This window comes from Lithobates pipiens, unplaced genomic scaffold, assembly GCF_037356315.1.
Source record: "Lithobates pipiens isolate NorthernLeopardFrog02 unplaced genomic scaffold, aLitPip1_a1.2 Scaffold_1, whole genome shotgun sequence".
In the NCBI taxonomy this organism is placed as follows: Eukaryota; Metazoa; Chordata; class Amphibia; order Anura; family Ranidae; genus Lithobates; species Lithobates pipiens.
This window is the reverse complement of record NW_027507685.1, coordinates 20623074-20643284: the sequence shown is the minus strand read 5'-3', so window position 1 is coordinate 20643284 and position 20211 is coordinate 20623074. Positions and strand designations below refer to the sequence as shown.

Sequence of the window (20211 nt, the reverse complement as noted above, 5' to 3'; positions counted from 1 at the left end):
TGAACTCTTGTATGTCAACAGACCAGTGTTGCCAACATCAGTATTTTTACTGGCCAGTAAAAAAATTGGCACTTTCCTCCTGCCAGTAAATGCCAGTAAGAGGACATGTTTGCCAGTAAAGAATATGGCTGTGACGCATGCACAGTTCCAGTCCAGAGTGGGCCAAGATCATCCGAGTGCCTACTAGAGTGTGTTTGGGCAGTGGTTGGGCCTGGTGGAGGTGGTGCCTGAGCGTGTCATGTGATGTCATGGTGCAAAGGAGCCAAGTGGAGCAGCATGGAGCTTCGTGTGCAGGGCGGTAACAAGGCAAGCCGGGAGCGGGACTGTCAGTGCTGTTTGGACTGAAGGGACCACCTGGCGTGGAGAGAGACTGACATTGTGACTCAGGAGGGGACTTGTCGTGTCAGTGAGCTATGCTGCTGTGTTACACAGTGTTACTATGAGAGTCAATTTCATGTGTGTGTATCTGCCCATTCTAATTTCTTGCCCTCCTTAGTCCTGTCCCTGAGTTACTTACTTACTATAGGAAAAAACAAAAGCCAAAAGGCCGAAACTGTGTTAGAAATCCACAGACGATGTCCTATCGTGATGAAACGCCTGCAACGTCATTACGTTTTTGGATGGACTAACAAACGGACTTAGGAAGCGAAGCACAGTAGACCTGTTTTCATGCTACATCTTACCGCTTATGTTTGACTACAATATTGTAAGTGCAATTCCTTTTTGGTTCTTGATAAATTACCTTTTATCTACGTACTGCACTGGAAGTTTCACGTTTTATGTTTCCGAGATTTACCGGCTTATAGTTGCTGTTCCGGTACTGTGTCTTGGGTTTTGGGGAGACCGAGTTCCCTGCGCTGGGCGAGACTGCTGTAATAGCAGTCATCGCCATCTGGTAAGCAGATTACTTTACTCACCTTGGGTGTGAAGTCACACGGAGGATATCTTTTTTTTCCTGTATTTTCACGGATGGGTGTCATTTTCTTGATAATTCATGGACTGGAAATCTAATGGGACTTTTTTTCTTCATATATTTCACTTGTAAAGCATTTTTTTTTTTACATGTTTTGCCTTTCCATCATTGCTCACATGATTATGGTTTACATGATAATTTACCATTAAAGGGGTTGTAAAGTAAAAATTTTTATTTTTTTAAAATAACAAACAAGTCATACTTACCTCCACTGTGCAGCTCGTTTTGCACAGAGTGGCCCCGAACCTTCTCTTCTGGGGTCCCTCGGCGGCTGTCTCTGCTTCCTCCCGCAGGTGCTTCTCACGTTAATGCGAGCTCCCTCGCATTGGTGAGAAGCACTGTGGGCGCGCTCCCGTGATACAGCCGGCGGCTATAGCCGCTCGCTGTATCACAAGGCCCCGCCCCCCGGCGCGCCGCGTCATTGGATGTGATTGACAGCAGCGCGAGCCAATGGCTGCGCTGTTTTCAATCCATCCACTCCAGCCAATCAGCGGCCAGGCTGAGCGGCGAAGAGGACGGCGGGGGCGAGCGCGGGATTTTCAAGGGGTCAGGTAAGTAAAACGGGGGGACTGGGGGCGCCGGCAGTGTGAGATGTTTTTTCACCTTAATGCATAGAATGCATTAAGGTGAAAAAACATTTACCTTTACAACCCCTTTAATCTATGCTGGTATCTTAATGAGACTCTGCCTTAGTTTTCTCATATGTTTTCAGTTTAAGTTTTTTCACATGTAATTTTAGCACGGCATCTTTTGTGTTTTTACTTACTTACTATATCCAAAATAAAGTAAGAAATGTGGGGTTTTTTTGTCATAATATCTACCTTCATATTGCTAATTGCATATTGTACTTGTTTGTAGCCTAAATACTGAAATTTGCACTTAAAACTGTCATTTTGTAACTTTTGGAAATGCTGGTAAAAACTTGGCTGTGCCAGTAAATTTTGAGTGTTGTGTCAGTAAATTTCAATCTAGCAGGTTGGCAACACTGCAACAGACCCTCCCACACTCTCAGGTCTTCTTCTTGTTTTTGTTTTTTAATGGTTATGTCATTTTTATTTATTTTTTATTTACTTTTTTGCTTTGTTGTTATTTGTGTAAAATGACCTAATGGTGTTCTGAAAGGCGCCTATAAATACAATGTATTAATAATATTATTATTATTATTTTTTCCTGACGCCATCTACTGGTCAGTGACACAGCACATTTCTGAACAGTGAAACGAAAGCAGCACAGTTGTGGGACGTGTACAGCCGTCAGCAGTTTAGTTATGTCTTCTAATTATAGCATTAAAAGTTCCCTTTTTCGGGTCTTCGGCTGGTCGGTGCACTGTATTCACTCTCTGTATGTTTGGATGAAGTGTGTTATCGGTGGCCTGATGGATTCTGAGAAGTTAGAGCCAAAACATATCACATATGAAGAATGTAAGAAGACATCTGTGAAAGGTGAAGGAAGTGCAAGACGGGACATGGTAAGTAAACTTCCAATGAAAGCAGCAAACACCTTGGGGGTTATTTACGAAAAGCAAATCCACTTTGCACTACAAGTGCACTTGGAAGTGCAGTCGCCCTAAATCTAAGGGGTAGATCTGAAATGAGTGGAAGCGCTGCTGATTTTATCGTCCAATCATATGCAAGCTAAAATGCTGTTTTTTATTTTCCTTGCATGTCCCCCTCGGATCTACAGCGACTTTACTTCTAAGTGCGCTTGCAGTGCAAAGTGGATTTTCCTTTCGTAAATAACCCCCCTTGAGTTGTTTACAGTTCAACTCCAACGTGTAATCATGTTACCATAGACATAGCATTATAGCTTGTTAAAGGATCCGTTTGCCCAAAACTGATTATTTCCAGTTCTGGCAGATCCTTGTGTTTTAAACTTATATTTAAAATGTTTTTTTTTTTTTTTTTCTGAGAGTCAGATCTCTATGGCGGGGCTTGGCTGTTTTTTTTTTTTAATGCATTTTTTTTTTGTTTTTGTTTTTTCATAAAGAGAAAGTAAAATGTTCTGGATCGCAGATGAAAGTAAAACCACTTTTGGGTGGCCCGATCCTTTTCATTTGTGCAGTTTTAGAGGATTGATTCATGCTTTTGCATTTATTTGTGCTGTAGCTACAAAACACGTTTTATGATTAATGCCTGTTTTTATATTCACTTTGTGAATATGTCTGTGTTGGAGCTGGTCTAGCAGGTTTTCTCTGACTGCGAAGAAACCATATCTAATTTCATGCTTGACAGGTGTTAGAACATTTAGGCAATGACTTAACTAAAGCAGTCAGTACATTTGCTCTCCTACCGTTCTGCTTAGCCACTGTGAGCTGACTGTCTCACCACCCTCATGTGAAGCACTGTGCCAATCACCAGGCACCAGTGCTGTCCCATGGGGTAGGTTTCGTGTTCCTCCATACCTGGAACCAGTGCCGGGACAAGGTCATCTACAGCCCAGGGCGAAAATGCCAAATTGTGCCCCCCCCTAAGATGTATGAGAATTATGTGTCAGCAAAATCCCCCCCCCCCCAGAAAAAATAAAAATCAAGCACTAATCTACATGCTTATAACTAACTATAAATCCCCCCTCCTCCCAATACAAATCCGCCTCCTACTGAAATCCCCTAGCACTGATCTTTGCCCCCCCCCCCAGCTCAAATCCTCTCATTCCCCATATGCCCCCAGCACAAATCCACTCCCCCACCCCCAAAAATATTCACCCCTACAGTACAAATCCTCTACTCCTCAAATTTTCCAATCTGAGCATAAATCCTCTCCCCCCCACCTCCTTCCAACATTAATTCTCTCCAATCCCCCATCCTAGCACAAATCTCCCCCAGATTTCCCCTCCTAGCACAAATACCCGCAATCATCTCCCTCCCCCCAACATTTTTCCTTTTTGTAGCATACCTCCCCACATTTCCCCTCCTATAATAATTCTTATCCCCTCCCCCCAACCTCCTTGTGGTGCCCCCCCACCTCACATGATACCACAGTGCCCAGGGCAGCCATCCCTCCTGCCCACCCCTTATCCCGGCCCTGCCTGGAACTTCTGGAAGTGGCAGATGCGGCAGGAGAGCAAAGAGTAGCTGAGTATAGACTGCTGAGGGACCCGATCTAAATGACTACCTGCACAAAAGCACAGATAGTGAGAAAGTAAAGTAAAATATTTATTAAAGTATTAAAAGCTAATATTTAGTTAAAAAATGGTTTTGGCCACCACCTCCTCAGTCACTTAACACACCCGCTGATTGCATTCATATTTCATACTAAGGCTCAATCTATACACTGGGGGGAGAACCTTTGGGGGAATCTAGGATGGAAAAGGATCTAGTAGATGATAGGCTCAGCAATGGCATGCAATGCCAAGCTGCTGCTAACAAAGCAAACAGAATATTGGCATGCATTAAAATGGGGATCAACTCCAGAGATAAAACGATTATTCTCCCAATCTACAAGACTCTGGTCCGGCCGCACCTAGAGTATGTGGTCCAGTTCTGGGCACCAGTCCTCAGGAAGGATGTACTGGAAATGGAGCGAGTACAAAGAAGGGCAACAAAGCTAATAATGGGTCTGGAAGATATTAGTTATGAGGAAAGGTTGCAAGCACTGAATTCTGGAGAAGAGACACTTGAGAGGGGATGTGATTTCAATATACAAATGCCATACTAGTGACCCCACAATAGGGATAAAAAAAATTTGCAGAAGGGAGTTTAACAAGACTCATGGCCACTCATTAAAATGAGAAGAAAAGAGGTTTAACCTTAAACTACGTAGAGGGTTCTTTACTGTAAGAGTGGCAAGGATATGGAATTCTCTTCCACAGGCAGTGGTCTCAGCGGGGGGCATTGATAGGTTTCAAGAAACGATTAGATAAGCACCTGAACGACTGCAACATACAGGGATATATAATGATCGGTTAAGCACCGGCTGCCCGGGTGGGGGGTTGTTTGCCACCCCCCCAAAAGACAAACCCAAGGAATGCATTAAGTTAAAAAATGTTTAGGCTTTACAACTACTTTAAGTAAACATGCACTTAAAGAAGAAATTCACTCTCTCAATCAACATTGATTATATTTAATCCTTAGTGCTCATGCACACGGACGTTTTAAAAAACTGGCTGCAAAGCTAGCTCCGACACCTGGAAAAATCGGCGTTAAAAATGTGATTTTTACCGCGTTTTGCATTGGCCTTTTTGCGCGTTTTTGCGCGTTTTTTAGCGTTAGCGTTAAGTAGCGTTTTTAAAGAAACACATCTCTTGGCTATAACACTCAGAAAACAAAGAAAATATGTTGCGTGTTTATGCGCGTTTTTGCGCGTTTGTGCGCGTTTTTGCGCGTTTTCCAGCGATTTGCGTTTTTACAGCTCTAGCTCCGCGCCACGGAACGCACTGGTCCTGGGTTTTTTTTACAGCTTAAAAACGCCTATGCCATTTGCAGCTCAAAAACACCTAGGTGGGCATGAAGCCATAGACTAACATGGACAGGCCTTTTTAAGCTGCAAAAAACGCTCAAAAAAGCGGCTGTAAAAACGTCCGTGTGCATGAGGCCTTATGCTGCTATCATTAGTAAATAAATAAGAAAGTATATCATATTTAAAAAAAATTACATTTCTTAAGTTACTTCCTGGTTTCCAGGTCTAGACAAATGATGTTATACATCCCAGGAGTCTTCAGGGGGGCAGGAGGGGCTCGGCTAAGCACACCCTCCTGCTTGCATGCCTGAGCTCAGGGCAGATATATTCCAGGAAGTACACACTGCATGAATCATCTGGGTTTACTCAAGAAGGACACGGCCAGAAATGCTAGGGTTTTTTTTTTTTAAGTGATTTCTCAGCAAAAGAAAGCATGGGGACATGGATTAAGTGAGTTTGCTTAGAATTTTCAAAATTAATTGAAGCCAAAAGTAAACATTTATTTTTATTGCAGCTTGCTTTTTTATTTTTTTTTCTATTTTCAAATGGTGATCCAGCCAGTAAAGCTATTGTTTTTGAAAAGCACAAGCTCTAATGCAGAATGTATCAGTTTACATGGATGAGACAAACCATTTCACACTGGCAGGGGTGTTTAAAATAATCAGGTTTTATTTATTTATGTAAAACTTTTATCCCAAAAATAAAAAACCTTTTGCTGTAGCTGATTATAAAGTGTGTGTTGAAGTTTGTTAGTGTAATTAAGTCTGCTAGTGCATTTAACACTGCCCTCCCCCCAGACTGACAGTTGTGCTGTCTGCTGCCCCCCTATGCTCTTTCATCTAGAGTGGGTCATTCTAATACAGGAGATGTGTTACTGGTCAGATCGGCAGGTGAAAAAAGAGGAAAAAGGCCCAAACAAAAAGAAAACGAATGCAGCCACCACACTTAAAGTGGTGTTGCCACCAAAAAATAAAAAAAGTGATTAAAAATCTTAAAAAAAATAATTGGAAAAAAAATATGTTTTACTCACCTCTAAATACCTGTTGCCCAGGCTGGTGACATCACTTCCCCTCATGCCGCACAGTCATCTGGGACCTGCACAGTGGGTGCCTGGCTGTGAAGCCACAGCCGGGTGCCCACAGTGCGAATGACGGCGCCACGAGCGGAGCGGGGAACAAGGGGGAGGGGCTTCGTTCCCCCGCACCGCTGGACCCTGGGACAGGTAAGTGTCCGATTATTAAAAGTCAGCAGCTGCAGTATTTATAGCTGCTGACTTTTAAAAAAAAAAATATTATTTTTTTTATTTTTTTTAATTTTTTTTTAGGGGCACCCCACTTTAATGATTGGTAAGCTTCAATATAATACAATTTTAGTTTGGGTTTAATACCATTTTAAATGAGGTGTTTGGTTTGTGGTGCTCAGATGCAGTGTATTTCCACTTTAAATTAATTTAATACAGAATACTACTTTGTAGTGCAGATCAGCGTTCCTTCAGGACAATTAGCCATTAGGAAGCCCAAACCAATAAACATAATTTTCCATGTCATCACTAATTTTTGACTAAACATGCTGATTGCAATGATGCTCTCTGTATGATTACTAATGTGAAAGCACTATTTTTTGTAATATGTATTTTTTTTTTCTTATTTTGTAGGGGTCTGAAGACACAGTCGATTTTCCTGTTAATGACTCTGTGCTACAAGCCCTGGAAGGAGGTATAGTACTGGAAAATAAGGTTACATTATATAATGTTTGCTGCTATTATTTTTTTGTACTATATAAATCTTTAAGGGTCCCATTCAAATATTGGGCTTCCAACACACTAAACCGCACCAAAAATCAGATGGTCCACAAAAATAACTATACATGTTATTTGCCTTAATGCATACAATGTGTGTTGACACAATGCATAGATGTAAATCAACCCTGAAAGAACAGGAAAGGTGTTTTGACAAATCTTATGAGACAGTTACCTGCAATTTACGTGAGGTTAGTATTCATCCATATTAACAAGGCCTGGATAAATCACTTGTAATGAATTACCTGTAATAGTGGTGTCAAACGTACAATTGCCCAAGGGCCTCATTTTGTACCCACAAGTGAAGTTGGGTTGGTGCCACATTTAAAGCCTAATACACACAGGCTGGTTCAATAAAAACCATCTGACAGTTGCCCGTTTGTATGGCAGCCAATACGACAGAAGCCGCCAGCTTATGTCAAAGGGTCATGCCCACAAAAAAAGTCTGCCGACCGATCCCAGGTTAGCGCTCTCAGCCATTGGCTTGAAGTGTTCTTGTGTGTGTGTGTGGGGGGGGGGGCTGCCAGAACACAATAGCATAGCAGGGGAGATCGCTGTACTAACACTGGATTTTTAGTACAGCGGCTCTGACCTGAGCTGTCAGGTTTTTTTCGTGGTGTGTACTAGTGATGTGTACGAGGCTTAATTTACCTAATTTTTTCCAATTTCCATTTAAAAAAATATCAGACAAAGGCCATACTCAGCATGATAAACCAGGAAAAGATATGCATATAACAGGGACGACCCCTTTCCTGGAAGCTCCGTTCTTCATTTGTACTCTCTTGTATCTCTCTCAAACAACAGACTTCATGATAATGAAGAACTGGCACAGACACAGCTGTGCAAGGGTTTCTGGGAAGTAGTGTTGATCTTAGAGAAGAGGCAGTAATTATAACCTTCAGTAATGGTGTCAGTGGCAGAAGAAAAAAACCCCTCATCATTGAGGTTAGGAGCAGCAAGAATAACCCTCAACATTGGTGTCAGCTGCAGTAAGAATAACCCTCTGCATTAGACCCCTTTCACACTGCTGCGCCCATAGCGTCGGCGGTAAAACACCACTATTTTTAGCGGCGTTTTACCGTCAGATTCGCATCTCATTTCGGCCGCTAGCGGGGCACTTTTACCCACCGCTAGCGGCCGAGAGAGGGTTAAAACTGCCCGCAATATGCCGCAATAGCGGCGTTTTGCCGACGGTAATACAGCACTGCCCCATTAATTTCAATGGGGAGCAGCGGTGGCAGAGCGGTAAACACACCGCTCCTTCACTGCTCCAAAGAAGCTGCTGGCAGGCTCAACGCTCCAGTGTGAAAGCCCTCGGGCTTTCACACTGAAGACAAAGGAGCCGCAGTTTGAGGGCGGATTACAGGCTCTATTTCTAACGCTATAGCGCCTGCAAAACGCCCTCGGTGTGAAAGGGGTCTTAGTGTCAGTGGCAGCAAAAATAACCATCAGCATTGGTGTCAGTAGAAGCAGAAGTAACCCTCAACATTGGTGTGACTGGTAGAAGAAATAACCCTCAGCATTGGTGTCAGTAGCAGCAGAAGTAACTCTCAACATTGGTGTCAGTGGTAGAAGAAATAACCCTCAACATTGGTGTCAGTGGTAGCAGAAATAATCCTCAGAAACTGTGTTTGTTCAGTTTCACAAGTTTATTAAAGTGATTTTAAAGTTTTTTTTTCTTTCTTTTTAAATAACAAACATTATATACTTATACTTACATGCTCTTGGCAGTGGTTTTGCACAGAGCCCGGCTCTTCCTCTTCTCTGGTGCCCCCACAGCAAGCAGCTTGCAATGGGGGCACCCAAGCAGGCGCGCTCACGATCAGCAGCACTGTGTGTCTATTCACACACAGGGCCGGACTGGGAATAAAAACCAGCCCTGGAAAAAATGTCATACCAGCCCCACAGCATTATTATCCCAGCCCAACAGCATAATGTCATTATTTTCTTGTTCACGAAAGGGAAAACCATACATTTTTAAAGCACATTTGATGAACAGTAGTGATGGACGACGTTTCGCGAACGCGGACCGCGAACGAGGCCGACCGTTCGCGAAACTGAACGTTCGCGGCGGGCCCCATTGACTTCAATGGGAGGCGAACGTTTCAAACCTTTAGGTCGAATTTGCAGCCACAGGATAATTATTAGCTGGGCAAACATAGTCCCACCACATGGCCAATGATATAACACATGTATGAGGTGAATTTGGGATCAATAACTACAAGCATTCTTTTTTTATATGGGAAATTGTTCTGACAATTCAGGACTGTGGAGCGCATGAAGGCAATGGAGGAGACAGAAGGTCAGGGACCAGGGTAGGCAAAGAAGAGGGTGCAGGAGATGATCACCAGCAGCGTGACATACAGCAATGACACATGCACCGTGATAGAGGCATCTGACAATAGCACCGTGATAGAGGGAACTGACATCAGCAGCGTGACATAAAGCATTAACACCAGCACCGTGACATACAGCATTGACAGCAACACCGTGATATACAGCACTAACAGCAGCACCATGACAGAGAGCACTGACATCAGAAGCGTGACATACAGCACTGACATCAGCACCGTGATATACAGCACTGACAGCAGCACCGTGACAGAGCACTGACATCAGAAGCGTGACATTAAGCACTCACACCAGCACCGTGATATACAGCACTGACAGCAGCACCGTAAGCAGCCCCAGGAGGAAGTCAGCACAGCACAGGGATGGTGTGATCCCCTCATAATAAGCAGGCCCAGGAGAAACTCAGCACAGCACAGGGATGGTGTGATCCCCTCATAATAAGAACCCCCAGGAGGAAGTCAGCACAGCACAGGGATGGTGTGATAGCAGACTGTACCTCACTCAACCCTATGTACTGTAGCACCCTAGACAGACCAAGTTACCAGTCCTTATAAGGACTTTTGTGGACCAAGTAGGTTGTGTGTGAGTGATTAGCAGACTGTACGTCAGTCCCTATACCAATGAAGGACTGCTGCAGTATAGGGCAGCGGTCAGCAGTGGTGCACCTCAACCCTATCTATTGTGGACCGATAGCGGTCCTTACAGAACAGCAGACTGTACCTCACTCAACCCTATGTACTGTAGCACCCTTCACCAAGTTACCAGTCCTTATAAGGACCTTTGAGGACCAAGTTGGATTGTGTGTGACTGATTAGCAGACTGTACGTCAGTCCCTATACTGCTGAAGGACTGCTGCAGTATAGGGCAGCGGTCAGCAGTGGTGTACCTCAACCCTATCTATTGTGGACCGATAGCGGTCCACAACAGAACAGCAGACTGTACCGCACTCAACCCTATGTACTGTAGCACCCTACATAGACCAAGTTACCAGTCCTGATAAAGAGCTTTGTGGAACAAGTGAGTTGTGACTGATTAGCAGACTGCAGCAGATGGGCAGCAGTCAAGTATAATATTCTTTCTATATTTGGAAGAAAGAATATTATACGTGTACAAGCCTATTACCGTACCACTGATACCAGTCCTGAAAAGAACCTTTGTGGAACTAATAGTAACAGCAACTCTTTAAACTGACCCTCACTGCCTAACAAACTGCTTCCTTCCTTTCCCTATACAAACTGGCAAAACAGAGGACACTGGAACAATTACTGGTTACTGGAATAGCTCTTTTGTGGACCTGATAGTAACAGCTAATGATGATGATGATGATGATGACTAATCTGGCTGTCCCTAAAATAGCAGCAGACAGCGCTCTGTCCCTTTCTCTAAACTGACAAAAGACACTCAGGCTGCTGCAACAAACAGTAGCACAGCAAACCTATATACGCCTAACACCTATACCAGTCCTGAAAAGAACTTTTGTGTACCAAATAGCTAGTGGTTTATCTGTCCCTACTCCAAACAGCAAACTTTCCCTACAGTGACAGAAGAAAGAATGTAAAATGGCCGCCGGATCGGGTGTATTTATAAGTTAGGGGGAATGTCCAAGTGTCTATGTGCTGTCATGTCTCAATTGGCTGTCCTGTACCCCATGATGGATGTGTCATCACAGGTCAAAGTTCTTTTACACATTAAACACGTAAGTCCGCTGGGGCGAACGACGCCAATAGTCCGCGAAACGAGCGGACCGCGAACGACTGAAATTCGCCGCGAAACGACCACCGGGCGAACCGTTCGGCCATCACTAATGAAGAGTATTATATATAGATATGAAATCACATAGGGCTTATATATATATATATATATATTCAAATTCCAGACTCCCTCAGACTGCAGACATGATACAGGAAATGGTCAGAGACTGCAGACATGATACAAGAGCTCAATGCGGCCTCACTGTGCCCACCAATGCGGCCTCACTGTGCCCATCATTGCAGCCCCTCCTGTGCCCCATGTCCCAGTCTGCAGTCCCTGTCTGTGGGAAAGTGTGTTGTTGATGCACAGTACAGTACCTTGCATGCCAACAGGATAGCCATTACGGCCAGCAGCAGGCAGGCTCTGTTCTTGTTTTGGACGGGGACGGTGCTCCTTCCAGAGGATCTGTTTGCTGTGAGATGAAGTGGTCCCTGGCCACCTGCACCTTCAGCCATCCTCAAAGAGCAGGGGGGAGTGGAGATCACAGGGGTGGGGAGCAGAGAGCGCTGGGGGGGGACTTGAGAGCACTGGGGGGCCAAAAAGAACAGGGGTGGAGAGAATGGTAGGCTGAGAGCACTGGGGAGGGGGCTAAGAGTGTGGGGTGATGAAGAGCACTGGGGGGGGGGGCAGAAAAACAGGGGTGGAAAGCACGGGGGCTGGAGAGTACTGGGGGGGGTACAAAGAGCAGGTGGGGTGGAGAGCAATGGGGGGAGATTGAGAGCACCAGTGGGGGCCAGAAAGAACAGAGGTGGAAAGCACAGGGGACTGGAGAGCACATGGGTGGGGGCAAAATGCAGGGGGGAGTGGAGAGTACAGGGGTGGGGAGTGGAGAGTGCTGGGGGGAGCCAAAAAGAACAGGGGTGGAGAGCACGGGGGGGGGGTAGAGAGCACTGGGGGGGCTGGAGTGCACCAGGGGGCCAGAAAGAACAGGGTTGGGGAAAATGGGGGGCTGGAGAGTGATGGGGAGAGCTGGAGAGCACTGGGGGGGGGGAAGGGGCACTGGGGGAGTGGAGAGCATGGGGGAGGGGAAGAACAGGAGGAGAGTACTGGGGGGAGTGGAGAGCACTGAGGGGAGAGGAGAGCACTGGGGGGAGTGGGGGAGAATGGAAGGAGAGCACTGAGGGGGAAGAACAGGGGGGGAGAGCACTGGGGGGGGAAGAACAGGGGGGAGAGTGCAGAGTGCTGGGGGGGAACAGGTGGAGAGCACTGGGGGGGAGTGGAGAGCACTGGGGGGGGGGAAGAACAGGGGGAGAGTGCAGAGCGCTGGGGGGGAACAGGGGGGAGGGCACTGGGGGGTAGAACAGGGGGGAGGGCGCTGGGGGGTAGAACAGGGGGACAGCCCCCCCCGATCCTCCTATCCAGGCAATGTGGCACACAGGGCGGGCTGTACCTGCAGCATCTCCTCTTATAGATCACAGTGCTGGCTGGCAGTGGCTCTGTGTTCGGCGGGCCACTCTGTAACATGGCCCCGCCCCCTCAGACCGGCTCGTGTGATAGGCGGAAAGTTGATTCTATCTACTATCACACAAGCCGGTCTGAGGGGGCGGGCCATGTTACAGAGCGGCCGCCGAACACAGAGCCACTGCCAGCCAGCTCTGTGATCCGCAGTAGAGAGGAGAGAAATGCACCCGCAACTAAAAACAGCCCCAGGGCAGGCGGCCTGCCGGGAAATCTCCCGGTATCCCGGTAGGCCAGTCCGGCCCTGTTCACACATGGAGCTGCAGTGTGGCTCTGCCCCTTCCGTCTCCTGACTGACTCACTGGCTGTGATTGACAGCAGCAGTATCCAATGGCTCCCGCTGCTGCCAAAAGCCAATCAGGAGTGCAAGTCTCGGGAGCGGCATGACTCATGGATCAAGAGGTGGCACAAGGATGCATTGGGGGGCTGCTGCACAGAGGTTTTTTACCTTCATGCATAGAATGCATTTGGCATTTCAAATGCCTCTGAACATCCGTCCTGAACGCATTTTTTTTGCTTTCCAAAAATGCTTCCAAACTCAACTGCCTAGAAATGACTATAAATGACCCTGTGTACATGTACTGATAAGATAACAAAGAGGAGAGTTCAGGGGCAGCTGAAAAGCCCAACTGCTCCTAAGGCTTCATGTACACGGGACGTTTGTAAAACCTCTCCTGAACGATTTAACTTGACAGATAGTAACCGACGTTTAAAATGTCAGTTTTGCCACGTTTGCGTTTAGAAGCATTTTTCACATTTTTTTTGTGTAAATGTTTTTTTTTTTTTCAAATGACCAAAAATGAAAAACTCCTGTAAACGATATGCGTGTTACCACGTTTACGCGCTTTTACAAGCTGTTACATGTATTTGGTGTTTCAACTGTTTGAACATCCGTCCTGAACGCATTTTTTTGCGTCCCTAAAAATGCTTCTAAACTCAACCGCCTAGAAACGACTATAAACAACCCTACATGTACTGATAAGATAACATAGAAGAGAGTTCAGGGGCAGCTGAAAAAAAAGCCCAACTGCTCCTAAACATCTGTTTACCAGCAGCAGTGTACATGAAGCCTAAGCCCCTGTACACACGGTCGGAGATTTCGACAACCAAATCCGTCGGATTTTGTCCGTTGGATCTTGTCCGAAACTGTTGCATACACACGGTCGGACAAAGTTGTCTAAAAATCCGATCTTTCAGAACGTGATGACGTAATTTCGTTACGATGGGACTACATTCAGGCTAGTAGCCAATAGCTTTGATGTAGGAATTTGATCTGAGCATGCGTGGCACTTGGTCCGATCAAAATTCTCTACACATGATCGGAGTATGTCCGATCGGCCCAGTTGGTCGGGAAATATTTCCAACAAGTTGGAAAATTGGGTCCGACGGATATTCCGACGGAATCAGTCCTATGCATACCACACACAGTCGGATTATCCGACAACACGGTCCGATAGGACGCATTCCGACGGATTCTCCGACTGTGTGTACAAGGGCTTAGGGTCCTTTCACACGGACAATCCGTTCAGGTCCGCCTGACGGTTTTTCAGGCGGACCTGAACGGATGCTCCATAGAGCTCTATGTGGAGTCGGATGTCAGCATGACATTTCCACTGACATCCGAGCCACTCCGATCCGAAAAAGTGTGACGGAGGAAAAAGCTATTTTTCCATCCGTCATCGGATCGGATGCGTGACGCTGGACACTGCGGTCCGTCGTCACCCGATCTCCCATAGGGGAGAGCGCCGATGTGACAGGTCCATCCCTGCGCAGTGTGTGACAGGTCTGTCATCTGCCTGCTCAACGGAGATCGCTCTGGCGATCCCCGGTGTGCAAGCGGATATCCACGGGTGGATCATCACTGATCCGCCCTATGTGAAAGGAGCCTAAATCTGCAAAAATATGTAATTGAATGCTTTTTTTGTTTGTTTTTATATGTTGTATTAGTGCAAAAAAGGTTAAGGAGATTGGGGAACAGGCTGCGGAAGATGAGGAGAGGTCTGTGTTCTAAGTAAACCATCAGAAATTAGGTAGGCAGGGCTGACAACAAGTGACAACAAGATTTATAACATTCTGAGATGAAAATACATTGGGGGTTATTTATGAAAGGCAAATCCACTTTGCACTGCAAGTGCAATGGAAGTGCAGTCACTGTAGATCTGAGGGGTAGATCTGGAATGAGGGGAAGCTCTGCTGATTTTATCATCCAATCATGTGCAAGCTAAAATGCTGTTTTTTATTTTCCCTGCATGCCCCCCTCGGATCTACAGTGACTCCAAGTGCACTTGCAGTGCAAAGTGGATTTGCCTTTTGTAAATAACCCCCATTGTGTTGTCATATCAAAGAGGGAGGTATGAACACACTAGATTTCTGGCACATCATCCGTTATTTTTCTGTACTTGCAGTGTGTTTAAAGGGATCAAGTATGGCAAATTTACATGCAGAACAGAGACATACTAAATATGTTTTTTTGTTTTTTGTTTTGACATACACTTTAAGTAGTGTGTATATACAGTAGCTAGACAGATAAAGGAGATGAGAGATAACGTAGCCAGTTTCCGCAAAACCCGTCCTTATTTATCATAACTGTATTGTAAGCTAACTTCCTCAAGAGAATCACATGATATATTATAATTCATGAGCTCAAGTTTCTATGTCGCAAAGGAAACTTTTGAACTGAAATGATAGTAAAGACTTTTGAAACCTCACACTCATTTGTTCTTGCAAGTGTTTGCAACCCTAAAAAAAAAATAAAAAAAAAAATGGATCCTGTTCCTTTAAAGCAGGGGTGTCCAAACTTTTTTTTCAAAGAGGGCCAGATTAGATGAAATGAACATGCGACCATTTTGCCTGACATACTTTGAACCATTAAAATTCAGTCTAGGTGTGTTCATCCGAGTAACTAATACACTGCCCAGCAGGAATTCTCTTGCCATTGTGGCCGTGTGTGAGCTTGGGCGTGTTATTTGGATATATATCTTTTGTGGCCCCAATTAATCCCTGATCGCTGCTCAGGACTAAGGATGAGCTTGGGCATGTTATTTGGATATACCGTATTTTTTGGCATATAAAAACGCACCTTCACTTTAAGAGGGAAGTTTCAGGAAAAAACATAATTTTTAAATAGAGAACTGTGAAGCAAAATAAGCGTCAGTGCCCATCAATTCAGCCTAATCGGTGCCCATCTGCAGCCCCAACATTACCATGAATGCAGGCTCGCCATTGCCATGAATGCAGGCTCGCCATTGCCATGAATGCAGGCTATCCATTGCCATGAATGCAGGCTATCCATTGCCATGAATGCAGGCTATCCATTGCCATGAATACAGGCTCGCCATTGCCATGAATGCAGCCTCACCATTGCCATGAATGCAGCCTCACCATTGCCATGAATGCAGCCTCACCATTGCCATGAATGCAGCCTGATCGATGCCCATCTGCAGCCTCGGGTGGGACGAGCGCCAACAGATTACATACATGAGACTCCTGTTTACTCGGCAGCCTCTTTAATACAAAGTCCCGCCTCCTATGATAGACAGAACAGTCGTCCAATGCCAGCAGGAGATGGGACTTTCTATTACAGACACCACCAAGTAAACAGGCGATTCTCTTGTATGTAATCTGACGACACTCATCTCGCCCCCTCCCTGTTCCCTCTGAGGCAGCGCTTATAAATATGGTATTTATCTTTGGGGGCCACAAAAGATATATATAGCCAAATTACCAGGGGGGCTGTATTAAACCAGAACATGGGCCACAATGGGCCTTTGGACATGCTTGCTTTAAAGCATGTAATACGGTGCTTGTGCTGTGTAATTTGGCCCCATGTATGACCTGAAATACCTGGCTGATCCTGCCTGGTTCTGCCCCCCCCGTAAACTGGCCAGTTTACGTGCCTCTGTCATTTCTCCCCACTCCCTCCTTAATGCCTGTCAGCTGTGTGTCTGTGAGCCGTCTCAGCCCCATCTCAAATCTGAAAAAATGACACTGCCACCCCCCTATTTATGCAGCCATAACACGCAGTGTACAAATACGTGGAAAACAAAGCCTCTAAATACAGATTTTAGAGCTCTTCAGGCTGGTCATGTGACTCCTGGACCTCTCCTCCCCATCTAAGGGCTACAGCGGGGGCTAAGTGGCCAACACAGCAATCATATGACCTCCCGGCTGACATCAGAGGGAGATCTTGGCCCCTCCCCCTGTTGCACAAACATCGGAGTTGGAGAGCAGCCGGGAGTCATGTGACCTGCCTGAAGATCTCTAAAAAACTCTATTTAGAGGTTTCGTACACAAATATGTACTGTATGATGTGTGTTAATGCTGTAAAAAAGCCCTCTGGAAGTGACAGTTTTTTTAAGAAGGTTACAAACACGTTACACTGGCCATACAAATATAGTTTTTTGTATTTCGGCCTGCCAACCGAACAAAAAAAAAACTGATTCCTCCATCCACGCTACATAGTGCAGATGGACACTTTTTTTTATTTTTATTTTTTGCCACATCAGCGAATTCTCTAGTGAGACGTAAATCAACTTTCCGTTCAACATTGTCTCCTTACGTATTTACATCATTGTAGCTTATCGTATATGTATGTGTTTTTTTTTCCCGCAAAATCAATAAATATCTTTTTCTTATAAAATACAATTCTTTTATTCATCATAACACTTTATTATTATTCCCAATCCCCAACCCCCACCCTTTCCCTAGTTATATGTCAGTATTTTTCCCTCTCCTCTTATCCTCCTCCCGTATGGATTCTGTTTATGGTCTTAAGTATTCTGCATAACTCCAATCTTTCTTAAAATCTTTCCAACATTTCCATTTTTTTATTACTGCTTCTCTTTCATTATCATCTCCACTACTCAACTTTTCCATCTTGTATGTCTCTTCGACTGCATTTACCCATTCCCACATCGATGAAGTTTCTATTTCCTGCCAATTTTTAGGGATTAATTTTTTCGCTGCAATAAGGAGATGTGGGATTATAGTTTCTTGATACTGTTTTATATCGCACTTAGTACCATGAAATAGTACAATCCAAGGGTCTGTCTTCACACTTCTTTTAGTTATTTCTCTTATTTTTTGTAGGATCTTTCCCCAATAGATTTTGATTTTTGGGCATCCCCACCATAGATGTGCTATTGTTCCTGTGGTTTTAAAGCCTCGCCAACACTCTTCCCTGCTGGTATTTCACCGTCTTATCCGGGGTGTTATACCATCTAGTGATGCACTTATAATTCATCTCAGCTGTATTGCCGAACTATGTGTTAGTCTCATTATTTTACTTATTGTGTCCTTATCTCTCTGTGTTCCTAATTCCTTTTTCCATTTTTTAATGTATGGCGGGATCTTCAGCTCTCCCAAGGTCATCAACAATCTGTACATCCTTGATACAATTCCTTTCGGGTTGTTTGTTATACAGAGTCGCTCCAGCTTGGTCAACTCCTGCCCCATCAGATAGTGCCCCCCATCAGATAGTGCCTCCCCCCCATCAGATAGTGCCCCCCCATCAGATAGTGCCTCCCCCCATCAGATAGTGCCTCCCCCCATCAGATAGTGCCTCCCCCCATCAAATAGTGCCCCATCAGATAGTGCCCCATCAGATAGTGCCTCCCCCCATCAGATAGTGCCCCATCAGATAGTGCCTCCCCCCATCAGATAGTGCCTCCCCTCATCACATAGTGCCCCATCAGATATTGCCTCCCCCCATCAGATAGTGCCTCCCCCCATCAGATAGAGCCCCATCAGATAGTGCCTCCCCCCATCAGATAGTGCCCCATCAGATAGTGCCTCCCCCCCATCAGATAGTGCCTCCCCCCCATCAGATAGTGCCTCCCCCCCATCAGATAGTGCCTCCCCCCATCAGATAGTGCCCCATCAGATAGTGCCTCCCCCTCATGGGATAGTGTCGCCCCCTCATGGGATAGTGTCGCCCCCTCATGGGATAGTGTCGCCCCCTCATGGGATAGTGTCGCCCCCTCATGTGATAGTGTCGCCCCCCCCATGGTATAGTGTCCCCCATCAGATAGTGCCTCCCCCCATCAGATAGTGCCTCCCCCCATCAGATAGTGCCTCCCCCCATCAGATAGTGCCTCCCCCCATCAGATAGTGCCTCCTCCCATCAGATAGTGCCTCCTCCCATCAGATAGTGCCTCCCCCCATCAGATTGTGCCTCCCCCCTATCAGATAGTGCCTCCCCCCATGGAATAGTGTCCCCCCATCAGATAGTGCCTCCCCCCCCACATCAGATAGTGCCCCATCAGATAGTGCCTCCCCCCATCAGATAGTGCCCCATCAGATAGTGCCTCCCCCCATCAGATAGTGCCTCCCCCCCATCAGATAGTGCCTCCCCCCATCAGATAGTGCCCCATCAGATAGTGCCTCCCCCCATCAGATAGTGCCTCCCCCCATGGGATAGTGTCGCCCCCTCATGGGATAGTGTCGCCCCCTCATGGGATAGTGTCGCCCCCTCATGGGATAGTGTCGCCCCCTCATGGGATAGTGTCGCCCCCCCATGGTATAGTGTCCCCCATCAGATAGTGCCTCCCCCCATCAGATAGTGCCTCCCCACATCAGAAAGTGCCTCCCCCACATCAGAAAGTGCCTCCCCCACATCAGATAGTGCCTCCCCCACATCAGATAGTGCCTCCCCCACATCAGATAGTGCCTCCCCATCAGATAGTGCCCCATCAGATAGTGCCTCCCCCATCAGATAGTGCCCCACCATCAGATAGTGCCTCCCCCATCAGATAGTGCCTCCCCCATCAGATAGTGCCTCCCCCATCAGATAATCCCTCCCCATCATATAGTCCCTCCCCCCATCAGATATTACCCCATCAGATAGTGCCTCCCCCCTATCAGATAGTGCCTCCCCCATGGGATAGTGTCCCCCCATCAGATAGTGCCTCCCCCACATCAGATAGTGCCTCCCCCATCAGATAGTGCCTCCTCCCATCAGATAGTGCCCCCCATCAGATATTACCCCTTCAGATAGTGCCTCCCCCATCAGATAGTGCCTCCCCCATGGGATAGTTTCCCCCCATCAGATAGTGCCTCCCCCCCATCAGATAGTGCCTCCCCCCATCAGATAGTGCCCCATCAGATAGTGTCCCCCCATCAGATAGTGCCTCCCCCATCAGATAGTGCCTCCCCCATCAGATAGTGCCTCCCCCATCACATAGTGCCCCATCAGATAGTGCCTCCCCCATCAGATAGTGCCCCATCAGATAGTGCCTCCCCCCATCAGATAGTGCCCCATCAGATAGTGCCTCCCCCCATCAGATAGTGCCTCCCCCCATCAGATAGTGCCCCCCATCAGATAGTGCCTCCCATCATCAGATAGTGCCTCCCCCATCAGATAGTGCCTCCCCCATCAGATAGTGCCTCCCCCATCAGATAGTGCCTCCCAACATCAGATAGTGCCTCCCAACATCAGATAGTGCCTCCCAACATCAGATAGTGCCTCCCAACATCAGATAGTGCCT

The 20211-nt window shown here is 46.3% G+C and overlaps 1 protein-coding gene across 1 annotated transcript in view; it reads left to right on the top strand.

The window, feature by feature from the left end:
* Positions 1–2174: 2174 nt before the first annotated feature.
* The window catches only part of LOC143983624 (uncharacterized), a 167492-nt gene continuing 149455 nt past the window's right edge, over positions 2175–20211 (top strand). The window contains exons 1-2 of the mRNA XM_077483587.1: positions 2175–2441; positions 7022–7082. Coding sequence (XP_077339713.1) covers positions 2241–2441; positions 7022–7082 — 262 coding nt within the window. The 5' untranslated portion in view covers positions 2175–2240. The remainder of the gene's footprint in view (positions 2442–7021; positions 7083–20211) is intronic.